Source organism: Dermacentor variabilis, chromosome 11, assembly GCF_050947875.1.
Source record: "Dermacentor variabilis isolate Ectoservices chromosome 11, ASM5094787v1, whole genome shotgun sequence".
In the NCBI taxonomy this organism is placed as follows: domain Eukaryota; kingdom Metazoa; phylum Arthropoda; class Arachnida; order Ixodida; family Ixodidae; genus Dermacentor; species Dermacentor variabilis.
In genome coordinates, this window is record NC_134578.1 from 11,211,639 (window position 1) to 11,232,247 (window position 20,609).

The window sequence follows — 20,609 nt, forward strand, 5'->3', positions numbered from 1 at the left end:
TTAGTGGGGTTACAAGCTCTTGCTTGTTGTGCTTTGTTTATAGTGATAAAGACTCATGCATGGAAACCCACGAGCTCTACAGAGCAAGACTGGTTGTGCAAGAGCAAGACTGGCTGCAGCGCAGTTTGCCAATAATGATGTTTGATGTCATATTCTACGCCGAACCTGTTATTGTGACTGTATAAGTGCTCGAAAAACTAAGCCGACATTCACAAGAGTAAATGAAAGATGCTTAATAACGAACGTGTGTATAGACACACGTAAGTGCAAACCCGAACCTATGTGAAGAACAAAATGTCGCAATGAGCTGGTAATTGTAGGCAATTTGGGAGCAATAAAGGCAATATGGGGGCAAAGTTATGAGTGTGGGGTGAATTACCGTTATTGTGAGAAATTGCGCCGGCTTTGGTAATGGCAGACTTGTTCAGACCAATTTCAGTGGTTCATAGAACTGTCACACAAGAACTAGGTTTATAAAACAGAAAGCTCCGATGAATAGAACACATACCTTCGGTAACGAGCTGACAAAATTGGAATTCTGTAGGGCAAGCTAGGATGCCACAAAATATCAATATTTTACTACAACACTCTATGCATAAAGAACTAATCGGTGTACTGGTTTGATAATTTTGAAGGAATAAAAAGGATTTGCAAGTGTCTATCCATGTTAACAGCATCGCTGAAACTTGGATTTGATTCCGCAAGGTTTTACAATTCTGACTATTTTTCGCAGTGTCGCACTGTCAACCTGTACACTAACAAAATGTGAAGTTTACTGTATATACACCGTTTCCCTGAATTTTAATTCGCGATTACAAACCAGCTAAAAAAAGCAGAACATGCTGTACTCACATTGCGCACCTGAGGCATTCGTGGGCTGCCACTTGCTGCGTTTAATCTTCGTTGTCCATAGAAGCCTTCTTTTTCTATCTCTCAGAAATGAAAACGATCACCGGCCATTTCTTGAATTATTAGAGCATTGCGGGACGCAGTACCCAGTCATGTTGCAAAAGTCAGAACAGCGCTGGCAATGCGTGCGATGGCTGCTAACCATGCAGACGTGCGTCAGCTGTCGAAGGTGCGATGGAAAATGGCTGAGCATGCAGAGAAAACTCCTTTCGCAGTCGATTTGTCGGCATGGACCCTTTCAAAGAATGCCACCACCCTGCACAAAGTGAGGTAGGAGGTGCACTTTGAGGCACCCTATGCTTACTGATCAAGTTCAAGTTATCCGGCAAAGGCCGATTTTGAGATCAAGGTAATGGAAGTCTAGGCCCATAGAAATGCATGAATGCCGACCAGGACCTTCGGCCAGGATTGAATCAAGTGAAAAATAGAATTTCCCAAAGTCGAATTAATGGTAGTATACTGCACACAAAAAAAATATGTATATTCATCATGCCAAATAATTTCAACACGGAAATTGAGATCAAAGGATTTGACCTTAAAGTATTTGATGAAATTTGAGCCAAAGCAAATATGGAATAGCACAACAGGGTTCATACAGGTCTCACAGACAGAAATTCAAGGATATTCAAGGACTTTCAAGGCCTTGTCAAAGCTTTTTAAAGGGTGTAGAGCAGCCTCCCATACAGCAATTTTTTACTGTAACAATGTTTTCAGAACACTATAGCTAAACTCAGAGATAACGAAGCTTGTAAAATTGGCACTTCATCATACTGAAATTGGACCTTTTATGTAAATGAGTACAGTTGCCGACGTACCTATTTTTCATGCATGGAAGGGGCCACAAAGCTCTTTGCATTATCGTGCCACCGGAAAAAGAAACAAATTTCACGATGAAGTAATTTTTTTTTTCAATTTGCGAGATTGCAACCAAAGATACGCTTTCATGCCATGTCAATGATGTCTTTATATCGATGGTGCGAAATAAAGCCTGCGAAGTTTTCACGTCCACCGCGGCTGGTAGCATCGCTTGAAGCGGGACGACTGCACCTGCTGTATATTAACTTCAGAGATAAAGCACGAGGGCCGTATGAAAAAGCGAGTTGCCGCACTGACTTTTGTGCCGTGCACCTGCTGCGGCAGGATTTCGCCACGTTGCCAGCCTCGCGTGCCTCTCTCCCGTCTCCCTTCCATTCTTCTGAAGCACGAGTCCAACAGTGCTGACCGAGAAGGGGTGGAAGGGAGAAAGCGCAAGAGGGTGTGACTGCGACGAAGTCATGCTGTGCAGGATCAAGAAATTAAAGAGTGTTCAAGGAGAAAGAAAGAAAGAAAGAAAGGATTCCAAGACTTTCAAGGACCTGTGCGCACCCTGCATAATATTCTATTGAATATTTGCGCAAGACTACTGCAACCATGCTTATTAATACCAGCACTCACTCGCCCAGCTTTCAGCACTAGTTCCTAGAAGTGTTCATGATACAAATATACGACAAATATACGACAAGTGTAGTGCGACAGTAGCCAAACATGTGCATAATTTAATTTGACAAGCAAACGCTTGGCTATCACTGTGCAAGTTCATGTACCGTATTTTTTTTTTCTTCATCTACAGTCTCCTAACCTGCAGGGCAATGATGCCTGCAGTCAGCAATACGAAGGGATGGCGATTGCCACCTTGAATGAGGAATTCACAACATCCAGCCTGTTTGGGGCCCTCTCAAAATAAATTCATTTTGTGTTAATCTGAACAAGCTATAAAAATTTCAAGCACGAAGGCTTGTACATGACACTGCGTTTACAAATGTCCCAAGCCTTCCCATTCTCCTGGATTAGATAAATGCCTATATTTACATGCCTTGTTGAACACTGGTTGTTAACAGTAGCTGTGATAGATGGCAGCATCATTTCCATTGCAGTGGAATAAACATTTTTTTTTACCAACATTGCTGCATACGACGGCGACTTCAGATTTTTACTGGACAAAAAAGAAGGCAAATAAAGTGCCCACAAATGTGGCATTTAATTGAACCCACTGCGAAATGCTACCTTTGTGCAAAAGAACCAGTAGTATAGCTGGGAGAATCATATACATATAGCATTTATATTTATACAGCACTTGGTACTTCAGGACTTACTACACTTTTAATACACAGTGTCCGTCAAAACTTTTTAAAAAAAAATCAGCTGCAGCTTTTCCAAATGGCATCTCACACTAAAAGCAACTATTTACACTTTCAGCATTGGTGTCCACATGTTGCAATTTCCAAACTATGATATCAGAATAGAGCTACTCAGAATAGAGTAGGAAAGTTGTGGGAAGCCCTGGCACGGTGCCTAGCAACAGACCTAGTCATTTGAGAGATGGCTCCTACACTTTTGACAAGGACTGTACGGCTACTACCTGCATGGTGATGTAGATGTGCCACCTAGAAGTGAAACAAAGCACAGCAAACATATCAAAGTAAACATATGGCTACGTATAACTACATTAGGTGCAATGTAAAGGCAAGCTTTGTTAGAAGGTTTGTGTGCTATGCAGTGCATTGGCTCCATGCAATTGCTGGTTACACAAGTTTAACGTGTTCCTGTAGACTTGCAAGGAGGAAAGGTCTTGTTTCATGCTGCATTACTGTAAATAAACTCGCATAGTAGCTTCCTTCTGTGACTGCACTGAGGCAACACTTCAGAGGAAAGAAACAAATAGGAGTCATTCAATTGAAGCCAACAGTGGTCAACAGCATATCTTCTCTTCTTTAATCTGTGGAGAATGCGCGTCGCGAGTACAAAAATAACGAGACCCGCCGGACGGCCTTGGCAACGGGATCGTTACGACTCCCCCAATTAAAAAGAATGACGAAGAACCTAGTATTTACAAGCCATGTACAGAGAAGACGACACGGGACTCGGAGCGAGGGGGGGGGGGAACGGTGGGCCAGGGCGGTGGGCCAGAACCACTGGCCAGAATCAATGGCCAGGACGTTGAGCAATTGCAGCAAATGTGGCAGCAGCAGCAGCAGCAGCAGCGGGGGCACCAGCAGTGCTGCCGCCGGTGCTCAGAACTCGAAGCGACTGCTGGCCACCGACCGAGGGGCTCCGTGGCTCTTCATGTGGGCGTTGCGGCTTTTTACTTTGGCAAACACCCTGCGCACATTGCACACACCAAACTGTGGCACATCTACATTTACATGCGGAAGCATGAATACCTTATATACCTCTTGTTCTTCCGAGCATGCATGTTACCCACTTTTGTAAGGATATTGCCAATCACAAGCCTGTTCCAGGTTTACAGGTGTAATTATGGAAACGGCGGACATTAATACAAGAAATAGCAATGCCCAGGGAGCTGAATAAAAAAATTCCCTAATTAACTTTCTAATAATTCACTTTAGGGCACATGCTCCAATTGAAAATTTGAAGCCAAGTGGCGGTGAAGTTATGTCTGCTTAGCAGTGCTAAAAGCATCACCATTTTGTAGATACCTGACCTTAAGATGTATAACAAAACACATGGGAGTTGCAGCTCATAACTTGCCAGAAGTGTGCACCAAGCAGTTTGGAACAATCTGAACTGTAACACCAATATGTTTTTCTGCAGATTTTGGAGGTGGATATCCCAAAAATAGCACTAGTCTTAAATTTCTGCTAGGCAGACATGACTTCACTACTGTCTGGCTTGAATTACAATCGGAGTGTGTCTTAAAGTGAATAATTAATGCATGCATGTGGGGATAAAGCGGGGAAAAGACCTCTAGATGGAGTTCATAACTGGCACAACTATTTCTGCATACAAACATTCATGGCAAGTTTAGACAGGCAACTGTTAAGTGAAATATACTGCTGCACCTTCTACTCTGAAACATTTTTTACATACATGTGTCCCAAAGAATTGTGCAGTAGATTTTAAAAAATTTAATTTTATACAATTTTTGATACATCAATGTGGTCATCTTCACGATACTCCTCCATTGGACACACTACACTGGTGTCACCTCTTCCATGGCTGGAAGCACCTTTAGAAGTCCTCCTCTGCTAAGTGCTTTAGCAGCAATGTCATCTCTTTTTGAATTGGCATCACATCCACAAAATGTTCCCCACAGAGTACCAGTTTGTATTTGGGCAAAAAAAAAAAATGGTGCACGGGGCTAAATCTGGTGAGTAGGAACGGCGTTCCAGCTCAGTGATATAATTGCGTGCCAAAAACTCTGGTGCTATCAGCTTAGATTGTGCGGGGACATTATTGTGGTGCAGAATCCAGCGCCCCTCTTTCTAAAAATTTGGTCTCACACGCCATCTTTGGGACGCTTCAGGACCTCGATGTGGAAGGCTGCATTGAAAGTTTGGCATTCTTATTTATTTATTTTATTTATTTATTGATACTGTCAGTCCATGACGGGCTATTACATGAGTGGATGTAACATACATAAACAGAGAAGTGCATTAGTGCAATTGAACAATGCACTAAAAAGAAGAAAAAATAAAATGAAGTAGCACTGCTGATTAGAAACACATTAACAATATAATTACTGAGCACATTTTGACTTATTATATCACAATACTACTACAGAACATCAGGGTGCATCAGGGTATATAAGGCAATGTATTGCTTCCAAGAATGCATTAACTGATTTTATTTGGACAATTGAGTCAGGCAAAGAGTTCCACTGCTGAATTGCCCTGGGAAAAAAACTATACCTGAAGCAGTCATTGTGCACTGTGGAAAGAGGTATATACGTACTGTGTCTGTGCCGTGATGTTTCCTGTGTCTTGATTTGGAAGCACTTGTCGTATCTTATTTTGACATGGTTATGAATTACTAAGAACAGGAATTGAAGCCTTTCATACTCCGTACGTTTTTGAAGAGGTGGAAGCTTTGCAAGTTTACATAATTCAGTCGGAGAGTGAAAACGGCGGTATTTATTAAATATAAACCTAGAAGTAAGGCGCTGGACCTTCTCTAGTTTTAGACAGCTACTTTGGGTGTAGGGATCCCACACCATTTTTGCGTACTCAATTATCGATCTTAGCAAGGTTTTGTAAGCTAAAATTTTAATTTCAGGGGAGGCACAGTGCAGGTTACGTCTCAGCCCCCACAATACTTTGTTAGCTTTTAAACAAAGTTCATTTACATGAAGATTCCAACGCAAGTCGGTTGTAAATATAAGACCTAGGTATTTATGTTGTTTAACTCGAGCAAGCTCACGACCGTTGATACTGTATGAGAAATTTAAAATATTCTTTTTTCTAGAGATTGACATAAAAACCGATTTAGTTGGGTTAAGCTGCATTTGCCACCGATCACACCAGTTCTTAATTTTCTGTAAGTTACGATTAAGGTCGGCCTGATCACCTGGTGGCTCTATTCTCTTGTACAATATGCAGTCGTCAGCAAACATTCTTATTTGGGTAGTGATGTCATTTGGCAGATCATTTATAAAAACTAGGAATAAAAGGGGCCCTAAGACACTACCCTGGGGTACCCCAGATACCATGGGAGATAAACTAGATTGCTGATGTCCCAACTGAACATATTGCTCTCTATGTTCAAGGTAGGAAGTGAACCACCGTGTAAGGGAAGAATTTTTGAAAGTAACACTGATTTTAAGTAAAAGCTTTTAGTGGGACACCTTGTCAAAGGCCTTTGCAAAGTCTAAGAATATTATACCAGTTTGGCCGCGGGCATTAATTGTGCTAGAAAGGTCATGCACAAGTTCTATAAGCTGAGTGATATGATCACCTCATCAGGTTATACCTGATCATTCAGGTATAAACTTGTGCACAATTCCACGGCAGTCAAATGAAAATGACCGATTTTTGCTTTTCTTTCTTCCATGCTTTACTTGGCCTTGGCTCGCCCTTCTTTTTCCACTTCTTGCTCTGCAACTTCAGCTCAATGTTGTATTTGCAATTTACCATCGCTGGTGATGACCCTTTGCAGGGATTAATCATGGTCATCTGAAGTTTTCCAATTAATGCAACATCCCTTCTGTCACAACTCTTGCTCGAGAGTGGGCAGTTCCAGGTTGGCACAAACCTTGGCACAAACCTTTCTCATTTCCAAATTTTCAGTAAGAACCTGGTAAGTGGGCAACTTTCCTAAACCAAGTGCTTCTACCATCATTGTAATAGTCATTTGGCAGTCACTGAGCATAAGGGAATGCACGTCTACGTTTTCATCTTTGGACAAGATGGAGGGGCATCCTGATCTTGCATCATGCCTAGATTCACGTCTTCCCTAAAACCCTGGATTCACTTGAAAACATTCTTTTCTTTAAGGCATTCTTTCCACAGGCTTTCTGAAACATTTGATGAATTTTCTGCACCAATGTCCAATTTCGCGAGAAATTTGACATTGATCTTTTGTTCTATCTGCTTGTCGATCTCCATTTCGGCAAAAAATAAACAATGCATTGCACAAGAAGTGCATGGATAAAGCTCTGCCTTGTCATAGAGCAATCCAGCTTGTGCTAGAGGTCAACTGGGTCCTTCCGAGTTAAAAGAGTGATGCCGCCACACCCTCTTCCACTTTCTTATCGACTCGCTGCATAAACTGCTGAGACACACCTTGTATGTTGTGGTCAAGCAGCAGGGTTACATGTAGGAAAGAAAAAGAGGGTCAGTACTTGTAGAGTTCCTCAAGCACATCAAGGCAGCCCAAGAAATGAGAACAAACTAGGGAGTGAGTTTTCGCCCAATCACTTCAATACTCTGACATACCTTAGTCCGAGTCGCATGACTCACCTTCCACAGAGTCTGCACGGAAACTCCTGCGGCGGCTCACAGGGTTGCACAGGTTCCGACGAGGGCACAGTCGGCTTGGCCATGGCTGCAGGCATGGCTGAGGGGCTACCAGCCATTTCCTCCATGTCGTCGTCTTCCGGTGCCGCCTGGTCAAGCTCACGTCGTCGCCGCAAACACCGGAGCCGCCGGTACTCCTCAGGTGCCACTTTCTTCCACACATAGTAAAACTCTACACACTGCTGTACATTCTTGGTTCCAACCTGCAACATGACGCACAACGGTCGCTGAATGAGAAGGATCATGAAAGCATAAATTCACTCCAATACTCGGCATAGCTGGCATAGAAGCAATGCCAAAATGGTCATCTTAAGTTTAAGTAAAACACAGAAGAATGGGTATGAATGAAAGTCGTAAAGCATTCATAAAGCAAACTCGAAAGGCTGCTCCAAGTTAAATTTTTTAAAACTAAAAGGTTTCACGAGATACAATTACTAGTTGCACATCACAATATACCATGTCATGCTCGCGAGGTTGATGGACAAATTCGATCATGCTTTATTTTTACTAGGCACTAAAGAATAGTGACTGGCACTGGACATTTCATAGTCACCGGACCCATAGATTTACAGTTGTGTAGGTGTTCATAGACTGAGGCAGTACGGCCATAAAAGGAAGACGGACCAGTATCGCATCAGCAAGAAATGCAGCACGTTTCTTTTCCATGCAGCAGTGAAGACAGTGGCTGCAAACTGCAGGAAAAAGCGTGCTGCAGGTGGATGCCAAGTGGATACCAAACGGTTGCAAAACAGATGTTCCAACGGACAGACCTTGGTGGCCACATGCAGGAAGTCCTTGTCGAAAGTGGCCAGCCCGTCCTGGAAGCGCTCCATCTCCTCGCGGCTCCAGCGGTGGCACTCAGGGTAGCGGTATGTCAGCAATGGGTGTCCACCAGGCAGCCGTGGTTCCCGTTCCATCAACCGCAATGTTGCCTCCTGTGCACCACGATGCAAGTACCTTGAAAGGCACCCTCAGACTGTCGGCTGTTTTTACAGTGAACGGCAGTTGTCAGCAAGAAAATGGGCCAATTATGTTTATTTGCTTGTAACAGTTCAGCTCAGGCACGACACCACAAGATGTGAAAAAAGAAAAGGAAAAAAAAAAACATTATCCAAGCAGGTAGACTGAATTAACAGGGACACTTTATGACATGAACCTATATCTCAATAGGCTTTTTGTCTCTGCATTCTATAAATAGTAGCTGTCTTCTTTTTTTCCAGCTCTTCATAATGTGAACACAATTTGCAACATTTTCCTCACATAAAGCCCCTAAGCAAAGCATTACAACTGGAGTAAATACATTGCAAAGCAACAACACACACTATGACAAGCCTTGTAGCGAATGACAGAGCACACCTAAGCAAGTTTTTTAGAAGAGCGTAGCATATCTGAATTTCTGTAACTAACAGCCGTTGAAAGACTACTAGCTGCCAAGGCTGTGAATGAAGCCTACGGGCTCTCTAGGCAAACAGGTGTCAAGATTACTCGTGGAGTTGGGTCAGTTGGGTCTGGGAACTTTAGTGGCAGTACTAGACTGACCCAACTATGCACCGATATCAGAAAATGGCACTTGCCTGCAGATTTCCCTGGCAGAGTGCCAAAATGTGGAAGGCATACTCTCGGTTCCGGCCCCCACCAGGGATGGCCGCACAGCACGCCAACTCCAGGTAGTTCTCCACTACAGCCCAAAAGTTGCAGTGAGGTCAGCGATATAATTGTTGCACAGTTACTTAACATGCTGTTTTTCAACACTCAGACACACCTGGCCTCAGCCTGTATAAAATGTGCTCTCAACTTCAAAAAAAAAAAGGAATCGAGTGATTTTGTGGGGATGAAGTCTTTCGCGTCTCCCAGTGTTAGTCTTCTCTGCACGGCTTTTGCATCTTCCAATGTTCAGCTTCCTCGTGCTACGCACAGGTGATAGTAGAAGTCGCTGTCAAAGTTGTGCAGCTACGACAAGAGACGGTGCGAGCGTTTCGAGTGCTTCTTTCCCTTTGGCTATGGAATTGAAGAAGTTCAACTTCTATGTTGTAGTACTTCTGCACCATTCTTGCCCAATTTCACAATAAATTTTATATTGATCCTCTGTTCCGTCTGTTTGCCAATCTCCATTTCGACATACTAAAAAATGGGTTACAGAAAAAGTGCTCGCATTAAATTCTGTCTCATGGTACAGTTATACAGCTCGTACTAGAGGTCAAGTGACTCCTTCCGAGTGAAAAAGAGAGGCACCACTACTCTCCCATTTTTTTTTACGTCTCACTGCATGCATGAAATACTGGGACAGACCTCATATGCTCTGGTAAAGTGCCTCAATTACGTGCAGGAAAGAAAAAACTAAGAAGGTCAGTACTTGTGGAATCAAGAATGCCAGAAACTCTGGCACTATGACTAGCCTTTTCATTTCGAATTCAAAGTGTTCCATTCCTTGTATGTATTTTGGGGTAGCTGTCATTGCTGAAATAAGAGTGATGAATGCCCCTTTTGTGTTTACATTACTGAGTTTTCGGGTTACTCTGTCATCAAGAGCACTCAAGACCCGACAAGTTCCGTACATGTCCAGAACACATAGGGACCTTGGAAATTGTTCACCTCATCAGAAGAGACAAAAAAGTTGGTGATGCAGACAAAAGAGAAGGCACAATGCACGGCACGGACTTGCAGATTTGGTTTAAGTAAGCATTTCATGTGTGTCTGTTCTCCTGCTAATCTGAGTGTTCGAGTGCTCTCTAATTATGCCTAGTTTGCATTAGCAGGAGTATGTTGCAATTATGGTGAATTAAACAAAAAGGTCCAATCTAATCAGGTTTATCTGAACACACACATTCACACTACAGATTATCTTATAGTAAGTAAAAGAAGAAAAATAATTTGTCCCATCCATTGTACACCAGTATTTCGGCCTACTCAAGAAGGACAAAAATTGCAGTGGGGTTGCATAAATTACTACGGAGATTGAATTGTCACCAAGTGTGCAGTAAACTTATCTCAATGTATTCTATTTCAATTCTACAACGAACCTTCATCGTCAGCCAAGTGATCTCCAATGCGTGGATCCCATACGAGGTCAGCATGGTGCTGAGACTTCAATGCTTCTTCGGCTGAAAAAAAAAAAAACAATGACAAAATAAACGGTAAGGGAAATCGTGAACTGCCTAGATGTCATGACCTGTACAGTCATGATATGCAAGACTTAGCAGAGCACCCTTTACTTGTGATGCAAAATCTTCATAGATTAAAACTAGAACTTTATCATTAAGTGGATTGTTTGACTGTCTGGTACAGGTAAATCAATGCCAAACACAGAAAAAAAAAACAGTGGCAAGAATACTATTAAAAGGTCCAAAGCATGAAGTGTTCCAAGTGCTATCACTGAGCATTTACTACATAGCCCTATAGGTACTATCAATATCAAAGAGCATTGATGATGACTAGAGACAGGCACACATTCAATAGTGATGAAGAAGAGTTAACATCACACATTGACCTGGAGTTCTTACAAAAATCAATGGCTGTCTTTGTGTTAAAGCAATGATCCACCTTCAGAAAAGAAAAAGCACCACACACAGATACAAAGTTGTGGACAACGAGTGCGCCAAATGAGGAAAAACATTTTGAGGGACATAAAGAGAAACACAATATCAGTTTAGATTGACAAGGTACAAGTCAAAAGCTGTTCTCATTAATTTTGCGATGACAGGCTGTTTGTTAGAAGAAAAAAATGGAGGTCAAACTTCGACTCTTAAATTTTGTGCCGGAGCAATCCGTGCCATTCACGGAGCAATCCAGGCAGCCTTCGCAACCAGGCAGAGGCTAACCGCCTTCTTCGTTCATTGCAGAAATGCGCGTTTGAGGAGCGGAATCCGAAGCTGCTACCGTCACTGCTGGTGGAACCTACACGTGTCCACGGATCGTCCCCCTCCCTCCGTTCTCTACTGGCAAGCCGCACCTGCGCACTACTGTCCGATATCAACGGCGTCCCCTATATAACCGCTGCACGACGGTCCCCACATCATTCACGGAGCAATCCAGGCAGCCTTCGCAACCAGGCAGAGGCTAACCGCCTTCTTCGTTCATTGCAGAAATGCGCGTTTGAGGAGCGGAATCCGAAGCTGCTACCGTCACTGCTGGTGGAACCTACACGTGTCCACGGATCGTCCCCCTCCCTCCGTTCTCTACTGGCAAGCCGCACCTGCGCACTACTGTCCGATATCAACGGCGTCCCCTATATAACCGCTGCACGACGGTCCCCACATCATTCACGGAGCAATCCAGGCAGCCTTCGCAACCAGGCAGAGGCTAACCGCCTTCTTCGTTCATTGCAGGTGTGTATCCTGTATCTTTGATTACATCGATCTTAGGCTACTGGATTGCTCCGTTCGTGTTTGTGTCCAGCATGGGTGATAAGCCTCCTTCAACTATAAAAGAACTTGTAAAGGCTATGACTGACTTGAGTGCACAGTTTAACTCTAAGCAAAGTGAACTAAAGCAAGATATAAAGCATGTGATTGAATCTGAAATGGAATCTGTCAAAACTTCAATGGGCTTTATCAATGAAAAGTTCGAAGAATTTAGAACAGAGATCTCTGAGCTCAAAAAGACCCTGTCTGACGTGAAAAACGTAAACCTGGAAATGAAAAAAGAAAACAACCGACTCACAAATGAAGTGAAAACTCTCAGGCACGAATTGACTGAACTGCAGCAGTACAGTAGAAGAAATAACCTTGAAATCAAAGGCATCCCTCCAGCACCCACTGAAAATCTGATTTCAGTGATGACATCGATCTGTCATCTCTTGAGCACCAAGTTCGATGAATCCGATGTTGAAGCTATCCATCGTGTGCCCTCAAAAAACAAGGACGAACCCAACATCATTGTTAAGTTTGCTTCCAGAAAAGTGAGAGACAGCATTCTGAAAACAGCGAAAAAGCAACGGCTGAACACTACACTTCTGAGCTTTGACGATCACGAAAATCCCGTGTTCATCAACGAACATTTGTGCCCGGCAAACAAAATTTTGCTAGGTAAAGCACGGAAAGCCAAAAAGGAAAAACAGTGGAAACACGCTAGGGTATCAGATGGCAAGATCCTGATGCGCAAGACAGATACCTCGCATGTTCTACATATAACCTGTGACGCTGATCTTGCTCAGGTAGTCTAGAAACATGGCCTTTTCCGTCGAGGAAATCAGTGCTAAGTGGCACGAGAGCGAAAACCTTTCCATTTTTCATTGCAATGTCCGCAGCATAAATAAAAGTTTAGACCAACTCACTGTACATTTATCGCAACATTCTTTCCAGTATGATCTTATCGCTGTAACTGAAACCTGGCTTAAGAAAGGAGAAATACCGTACATACCGGGTTACACAACGCTATCTTTACCAAGAGATAGCACCGCACGAGGGGGTGGCGTTGCTCTTTTTATAAAAAACGGCATAGATTATCAACAGCTCTCGGATTCCTCTCTGAGCTCTAATACCACAGAAGCACTTTTTATTCGCCTTAAGACAGACGTCGTAATAGGCGTGGTACAGTCGAACACGGATATATCGAACCCACATATATCGAATTATTGCCTGTATCGAACTCGTAAATTATCCCCTTGAAAATTCTGTGTTAAAGTATAGCAATCCGTACGTTTATATCGAACGATATTGTTACCCGCCATTGGATATATAGAACGCCGCGCGATCTCGGCACTCGCTGCACCCGCGAGCTCCGCGCCTCCCACGAAATGCTCGGAAAATGTGAGAGCGAGAGGGAGCGAGGCTCGGACTGTACTCCCGCTGCGCACGCTCTCCGACTTGCGGAACTGCTTTTTTTTTTTTTTCTCTCTCTCAATGTCTCTCATCCTTCCCCCGCCTAACCATAGTGATCGGCTCGGAAAAGAGGAAAGAGGGCGCCGGCGGCCTCCTCCTTTTGCCTTTTTTTTTTCTTGTTGCTTTTTCACGAGTTTTGCTCAGCCAACCACAGCTCGTGCCTTTCGTACGTCGCTGTCGCCCTCGGAGGTGACCATCGCGAGCGGTTTGTTGGCGGAGGCTGCGCACGTGAATTCTTGTGTTTTGTGCGCGTTCTTGTGTTTCGTGTTCATTATTGTTTTGCGTGCGTCTCACGACACGTGTGACTGGATCGTGGTGAGCTGACGCGGAAGCAATGGCCACAGCAAGCACAAGCAGCGTCAAGAAGCGCAAGAACCTGGACTTTGCGACAAAGCTGAAAGCCATTCAGCGTGTTGAGGCGGGCGAGAAAAGTGCGACGGTGGCAGACGACTTCGGGATTCCTCGGAGCACTCTAAGCACCTTGTTAAAAAACAAGGCGGACATAAAGTCGAAAGCGGCGGAGCAACGAACGTCGGGAGCTTGTCGTGTGCGCGCTCCTGCCCACGAGAAAGTTGAAAAGGCCCTCTATGCGTGGTTTTTAGAGGTGCGGGCTAAAAACATTCCGGTGGATGGCCCAATGCTAATGGCTAAAGCTAAATGGTTTGCCGCTGCACTTGGTGATGACAACTTCGCCGACAATACAGGGTGGCTGCAGAGGTTTAAGAACCGCCATAAGATAGTTGGCAAAACCATTTCTGGGGAAAGCGGAGCCGTCATCAGCCAGGATATCCAGCAGTGGATTTCGAACGAATGGCCGGAAATTTGCGCGAAGTTTTCACCCGCGGAAATCTTCAAAGCCGACGAGACCGGGTTGTTTTGGCAGATGCTGCCAAGCAAGACGCTCGACGTCCGGGGCAGCACGTGTCACGGGGGCAAGATGAGCAAAGTCCGCGTGAGCGTTCTGCTCGCTGCAAACATGGACGGCTCTCAAAAGCTCCAGCCCTTTGTGATCGGCAAAGCAAGGGCACCGCGCTGCTTCAAAAACTGTAAGCAGCTCCCCGTTCGCTACGCCTTCAATAAGAAAGCGTGGATGACGCGTCAGCTGTTTATAGAATGGCTGCAAGCGTGGGACGCCGAACTGGGCAAGTCGGGGCGTCACGCTTGCCTTCTCGTCGATAATTGCTCGGCCCATCACACCACCTGCGAGCTCAGAAACATCGCGCTCAAGTTTCTGCCGGCAAACACGACAGCGAAGTTGCAGCCGCTCGACCAGGGCATCATTAAGTCGTTCAAAGTCGGCTACAGGAGGCGACTCATTGATAGGCTTTTGGTGAACCTCCGCATGGGCACCGAGCTTAAGGTTGACCTGCTGGGGGCCATTCAAATGATGACGGGCGCCTGGAGAGACGTGAAGCAGGATACCGTGGCCAACTGCTTCCGGAAGGCAGGCCTCGTGACGGCCAAACTTCCCGAAACCTGCGAAGACTGCGACAGCGACAACGAGTGCATGGACGACGCGTTTCGCGAGTTGTCGTCCCTTTTCCCGGCTGCCGTTCCAGCCGAACTGTCTGCTGACGATTTTGTGAACGTTGACAGCAATGTTCAGGCTGTTGCGAGCCTCGCCGACGAGGACATTGTAGCTGCAGTCGCAGGGACCCAGGCCGACAGCTCGAGTGGCGACGAAGATCGTCCGGACGAGGGGGCGGCTACACGCTCGTACTCCGCCGCTGAAGTGGCGGCCGCGTTCAGCTTGATTCGCCGTTGTTGCGGCGACATGGAAGGAACCGGGCTTTCGCACCTGAACAGCCTCGATAAGATCGAGGCTGGCGTCTTTAATTTCATTTGCAAGGCGAAGAAGCAGACCAACATAAGCGATTTTTTTTCACGCAAATAAAGCATTACGTTGCGTCGTGTGTGCGGAAATAGTTGTCATTCTTGAATGCGCCGATCGGTAGGTCATCGTCCGCCACAGGTAGTCTCTGGGCCTGTATTTTTTTATATCGAATTTTTAATATATCGAATTAATTCGTGATCCCCTTCGAGTTCGATATATCCGTGTTCGACTGTATATCGTCCGCCAAACACGTGCACAAGTCAGTTCATATCTGATATGGAGTCCATTCTGGTTCCTCTGAAGTCTTTTAATAATCAGTTAGCAATAGTTGGTGATTTCAATATCGACTTATTAAAGGATGACTGTCCAGATTATATTTTCTTACTGGAATCGTTCAACCTCAAGAATGTTATCAATGTGCCCACTAGAATTACACATCAGTCTGCAACAATTATTGATCACATCTTATGTAACCGTGATATGGATGCCTGCGCTGGTGTTTGTAACCAAAACATTGCTGATCACTGTTCAACTTTTCTGTTTCTGCCACGGTCGGGTATCGATTGTATTTGCCCTACCCATACCAATGTATTTTCACGGGTGGACTACGCGCATGTCAGGCGTTTGCTCGAATCTATTCATTTCGAAAATCTGTGTCACAGTGACGTTCACACAGAATTTGCTAACTTCGTATCTGCTGTTTCCGATGCAATTACTAAGTCAACACTGAAGTTTTCTCGGCGCAACTACAAACATGCCATATGTCCTTGGATTACTGAGGAAATACTCACAGTATTGAAAAAGAAGGATTCATACTATAATAAGCTCAAAAACAACAGAACAAATGCTTATTACTTGAAACAGTTTAAGTATTACAGAAACAAATCCGTGGCGCTGATGAGAAAATCAAAGAAATTGTATTATACTAATTTGGTTAATCGTCAAGGAAATGACACAAAGCAAGTATGGAAGATTGTAGGAGAAGTTACGGGAACAGCTAAAAGAAAACAGATTGTTCCTGTCAACTTGTCAATAGAGACTGCAGACCAGTTTAATCAGTTCTTCACAACATACGGTCAGAACAGTGCGCAACCTACTCCCTTAGCTTCAGTGACATCCGACATACCTCGATGTATTAATAATGAATTCAGTTTCTCGAACATTACTAGCGATGAAGTTGCAAGTGTTGTGGCGAACATGCCCACGAATAAAGCGGCCGGGCCAGACGGCATAATGGCTAAGGTAATCAAGGACAGCATTGATTTGTTTTGTGTTCCTTTGTGCAGAATATTCAATCATGCGATACACTCTAGCTTATACCCCGATACTTTAAAAGTTGCAAAAGTTGTTCCGATATTTAAAACTGGTGACCCTAACAACCCGTCTAGTTACAGGCCAATATCTGTACTGAGTGTCGTCAATACCATTTTTGAAAAATTAATTGCTTTCCAACTGAAAACCTTTCTTGATGTTAATCATATTATTTGTCCTCAGCAACACGGATTTGTTTCTAGCAGGTCCACGTCCACGGCTGTAGTTACTCTATCACAGCTTATCCTATCTGCTCTTCATAACCATAATGTTGCTGTAAGCGTATTTATAGACATCAAAAAAGCTTTTGACACAGTTTCACACTCCATTCTTTTAATGAAACTGGAAGCATATGGTGTGCGTAGCGGGGCCCTTGAATTCTTTAAAAGTTATCTTTCTTCACGACAGCAGCAAGTTGTCCTCAAACAGTTCAAGTCTGCATACCAAACTGTTACGTGTGGTGTACCCCAGGGGTCAGTTCTGGGACCGCTTTTATTTTCGCTCTTTATTAATGACCTCCCCAATGCAATACAGTGTTCTCAAATTTTGATGTATGCGTATGACACTGCACTTATCTTTACTGGCAACTCACTTGAATCAATAGAAAATCCTATTAACAATGAACTCCAACGTATCTCGACCTGGTTTCGTAATAATCATCTAACTTTAAACACTGAAAAAACTAAATATGTTATTTTTCGTTCAAAACAAAAGTGTATTGAATTAAGTGATTTTTCTATATGTGTTGACAACAATGTTATTGATAGTGTGTCTTCTTTTAAATATTTAGGGGTCATGTTCGACTGCCACTTGTCTTGGAAGGAACAGGTGCACAGTGTGTGTAAAAAGGTTGCGTACGGTTGTTTTACCTTGTCTAAGGCACGGCGGCACTTTCCACCTGCTATTCTTAGATCACTGTATTTTTCATTATGTCACAGTCATCTCAGTTATTGCAGTGAATCATGGGGAATCACATACAAAACGTATTTAACACCATTGCTAAGACTACAAAAACGTGCCTTGAAAACCATGGGATTACCTTCTTCGAATAGTTCTAACAATAACATTTTTGACGCAATGCAAATCATGTCATTCACAACCTTACGCGATTACAAAATAGCTCTTATGGTTAATAATATTATAAATACCAACTACCCCTTACCTCTTGGTGCATTCAGTATTCCCGTCCGCAACACTAGACAAGCCAGCAATGGCAATTTTAACCTTCCTATTTGCCATAATGCGTACGGAGAAAGACGAATAGAATTTACAGGAGCGAAAATTTGGAACTCGTTGCCAATTGAAGTAAAGCAAGCTAGGAATTTCAAACTGACATGCAAGAAACATTTTTTGGGAATGGAAGCAAGGCTACAAAGTTAGTTTTTCTTCAATGTGTTTGTGATTGCTGTCCTATATGTTATTTTGTATTGGACCGCTTACTAGCCTCATTGGCTATCGGTCCAAATATCTGTGTATACATTTTGTTTGTGTTACTCAATAAAGACTTCTTGATTGATTGATTGATTGATTGAAACCCCAGCGCTGGTATATCAGTGTAACATCGTGGATTTCAAAGCATCTTCTCATATCTGGGTCACTGTGGCATGCTGAAGGTCATTGAAACTTGCGAAGTTTATTCTTTGGCTCTCTTAGAATACAATGCAGTCCATCTCCGTGAATTAAAAGGTAACTAGGCCTGAGCAGAGGCAGTGAAAAGCAATGACTTCGCAACGAGCCAGTACGGAAACTTGAAGGTGGCATCTCAACCAGTCTTTTATTTATTTTTTTTTCTTTTCTGGCTTACAATGTCTTCTTTCATGGTTAGAGTGAATATTTTTGGATTCCAAAGAAGGGTAACATACTAACATAGCTTGAACAGACTTTCCCTTAGCGCCCCTTAAAGACAGCCCCGGCCGTACCAAACTTCCTACGACTGCAGTTTCTCACATAATAGACTACATGCGACATCATACAAAGCACCATGAGAACGTTGACCCACAAGACAACATCCCAAAAAAAGATATGCTGACAAGAAAGTGCTCTAATGCTGGCTAAGTATGCACTAACCGTGAGGATCACCATTTACACATCCTTTTACAGTGTCTTTTATCCTCTCCTCAGGCTGCATGGGTAGCAGCAGCACAATGATGATTATGAAATGATGTGTCAGAATGTAATTCATCAGGGCTTGCATGAAATTGTGCTGTGTTACGGCACTGGCACAGCAACGTTATACACGTTTGGCTTAATGGCCAACTTATGACAGTGAAAAAAAATTTTCACTGTATTTTATTTCGTTATAAACAGCCTTTCGCTACAGTGGAATAAAAGCCCTACTACAAGTGTTCTTTTTAAGAACTATGAACTCACCATCTAAAGGGGGCAACCGGGCTTGGAACTGGGGACCAACATTGACATGCCTGGGTGACAGAAACACACAACAATTAGAATCGAGAGGCATCATAAAAAAAGTTCTGATGCTCATTCCTATGTTCAGCAAGTATCACGATCACCAGAAGCTACAGTACAGTGTCATGACATGTATATTAGACTGATGGGTCATACCAGCACATGAGAATTTAAGCAGAAGAGTAGTATTATTTTCAGTCATTTTGACTTCACAACCTTTTGGGGACAGTCTATGGTTGCTGCCATTTCTAAAAACGCTGAGCTGTTAATATGAATCCGTTCTTGTTGTTGCAAGATGTTACACGAATTCACCAGGCCCACTCCCATGTATTATGCTCCTTGTGTTGCCAGTATCGCCATATGCTGTGAACTGAACAGTGCAAAAGAAGGCTAGTGCATCAACAGAATAGCAATTTGGACACAGTGGCTGAAGTTCATAACTGTGCATTTGTGTCTTACGTTTGTGCCCGTAATCCCCGGCTTCTTCGCACTTTTCATTCATGCATAAATAGCCCAACACAGTGGCCCTCCAGTCCCCAATCTATGTTACCACTGCTGAAGCATTCTGTCGTTTTCAGGCTAACAACAAGGCTTCAATAAGCGCACCAACAAAATACCCCAGGCTGCAGTGGCCTCACTTACGGAAGGATGTCTGTCTCTGGAGCGAGCTCGCCCTCCTCTTCAGAGAGGGACGCCTCGCACGGACTCTCCAGAGGTGACTGGGGCACCAGACCGCTGCCTCCACCACTAGGTGGCGGGTAGGCGGCGCTCACCCGATCTGCATGCACAGAAACACAAGAATGGTTGAAGTAAGCCATCAACAGAGCCCTTCTATTGTAACCTTTGTGTGGCCAAGTTGCGCTGCATTACTGGAGGAAGACACAATACAAAAGGAGAAACACATGCACACACATTGGATGAAGCACAGATAATTGTTCTTTGCTCATACGTGAAAATTGGAATGTGCTGGATGTTCCAGCAATAGCTGTCTTGAATTATTAAATATAGGAGATTTGAAATAGTGATGATATTTGCTGGCCATATACATAGGTGCAGTAAATGACAAATTAACGAGAAGGTGCCCACTGTACTTGCGGTATAGGAGTCAGCAGGTATAAAAAGCTTAACTGTTTACTAGAAACTCAATGTCCTGCAGACAACCTGTAGATGACCTTCTCTAGTAATGGAAGGAATGCTACAGAAGTGAAGCAGGCATGTGACAGCACTCAGGGAAATAGACACCATCACTCGCATTTGACATGGAGAACACAGAACATAAACATTTTCATGGTGAGCATAAGCATCTTTACTACATCTTTACTACAAGCATTTATGTTCACAAGATCCACCACTCAGAGTTAAATTTAAATTTTATTTTATCACATTGCTCTTCTGTATTTTGGCGAATGCAAAACCGTTACACGTATCAAGCGGGCTATGCTGATTTTCATATCTGCTTTGAAAAACCGAAACAGAAAGTGCTCTCGCACTTTGTCGGACTACTTGGCACATTAAAATATGTGCAGAAGCTCTGCC

General features: G+C 43.6%; 1 protein-coding gene across 4 annotated transcripts in view; it reads right to left on the reverse strand.

Moving 5' to 3' along the window:
• Window positions 1–3,637: 3,637 nt before the first annotated feature.
• The window catches only part of LOC142563654 (uncharacterized), a 40,527-nt gene continuing 23,555 nt past the window's right edge, over window positions 3,638–20,609 (reverse strand). For 2 of the 4 annotated variants that reach the window (XM_075674236.1, XM_075674237.1), the window contains exons 11-17: window positions 19,716–19,851; window positions 19,035–19,084; window positions 10,721–10,801; window positions 9,275–9,378; window positions 8,471–8,635; window positions 7,644–7,903; window positions 3,638–4,047 (exon numbers count right to left, since the gene is read on the reverse strand). In XM_075674236.1, coding sequence (XP_075530351.1) covers window positions 3,960–4,047; window positions 7,644–7,903; window positions 8,471–8,635; window positions 9,275–9,378; window positions 10,721–10,801; window positions 19,035–19,084; window positions 19,716–19,851 — 884 coding nt within the window. In that variant the 3' untranslated portion in view covers window positions 3,638–3,959. Of the gene's footprint in view, window positions 4,048–7,643; window positions 7,904–8,470; window positions 8,684–9,274; window positions 9,379–10,720; window positions 10,802–19,034; window positions 19,085–19,715; window positions 19,852–20,609 lie in introns of those variants that run through there. The other 2 variants (XR_012824369.1, XM_075674239.1) reach the window with 2 other exon arrangements.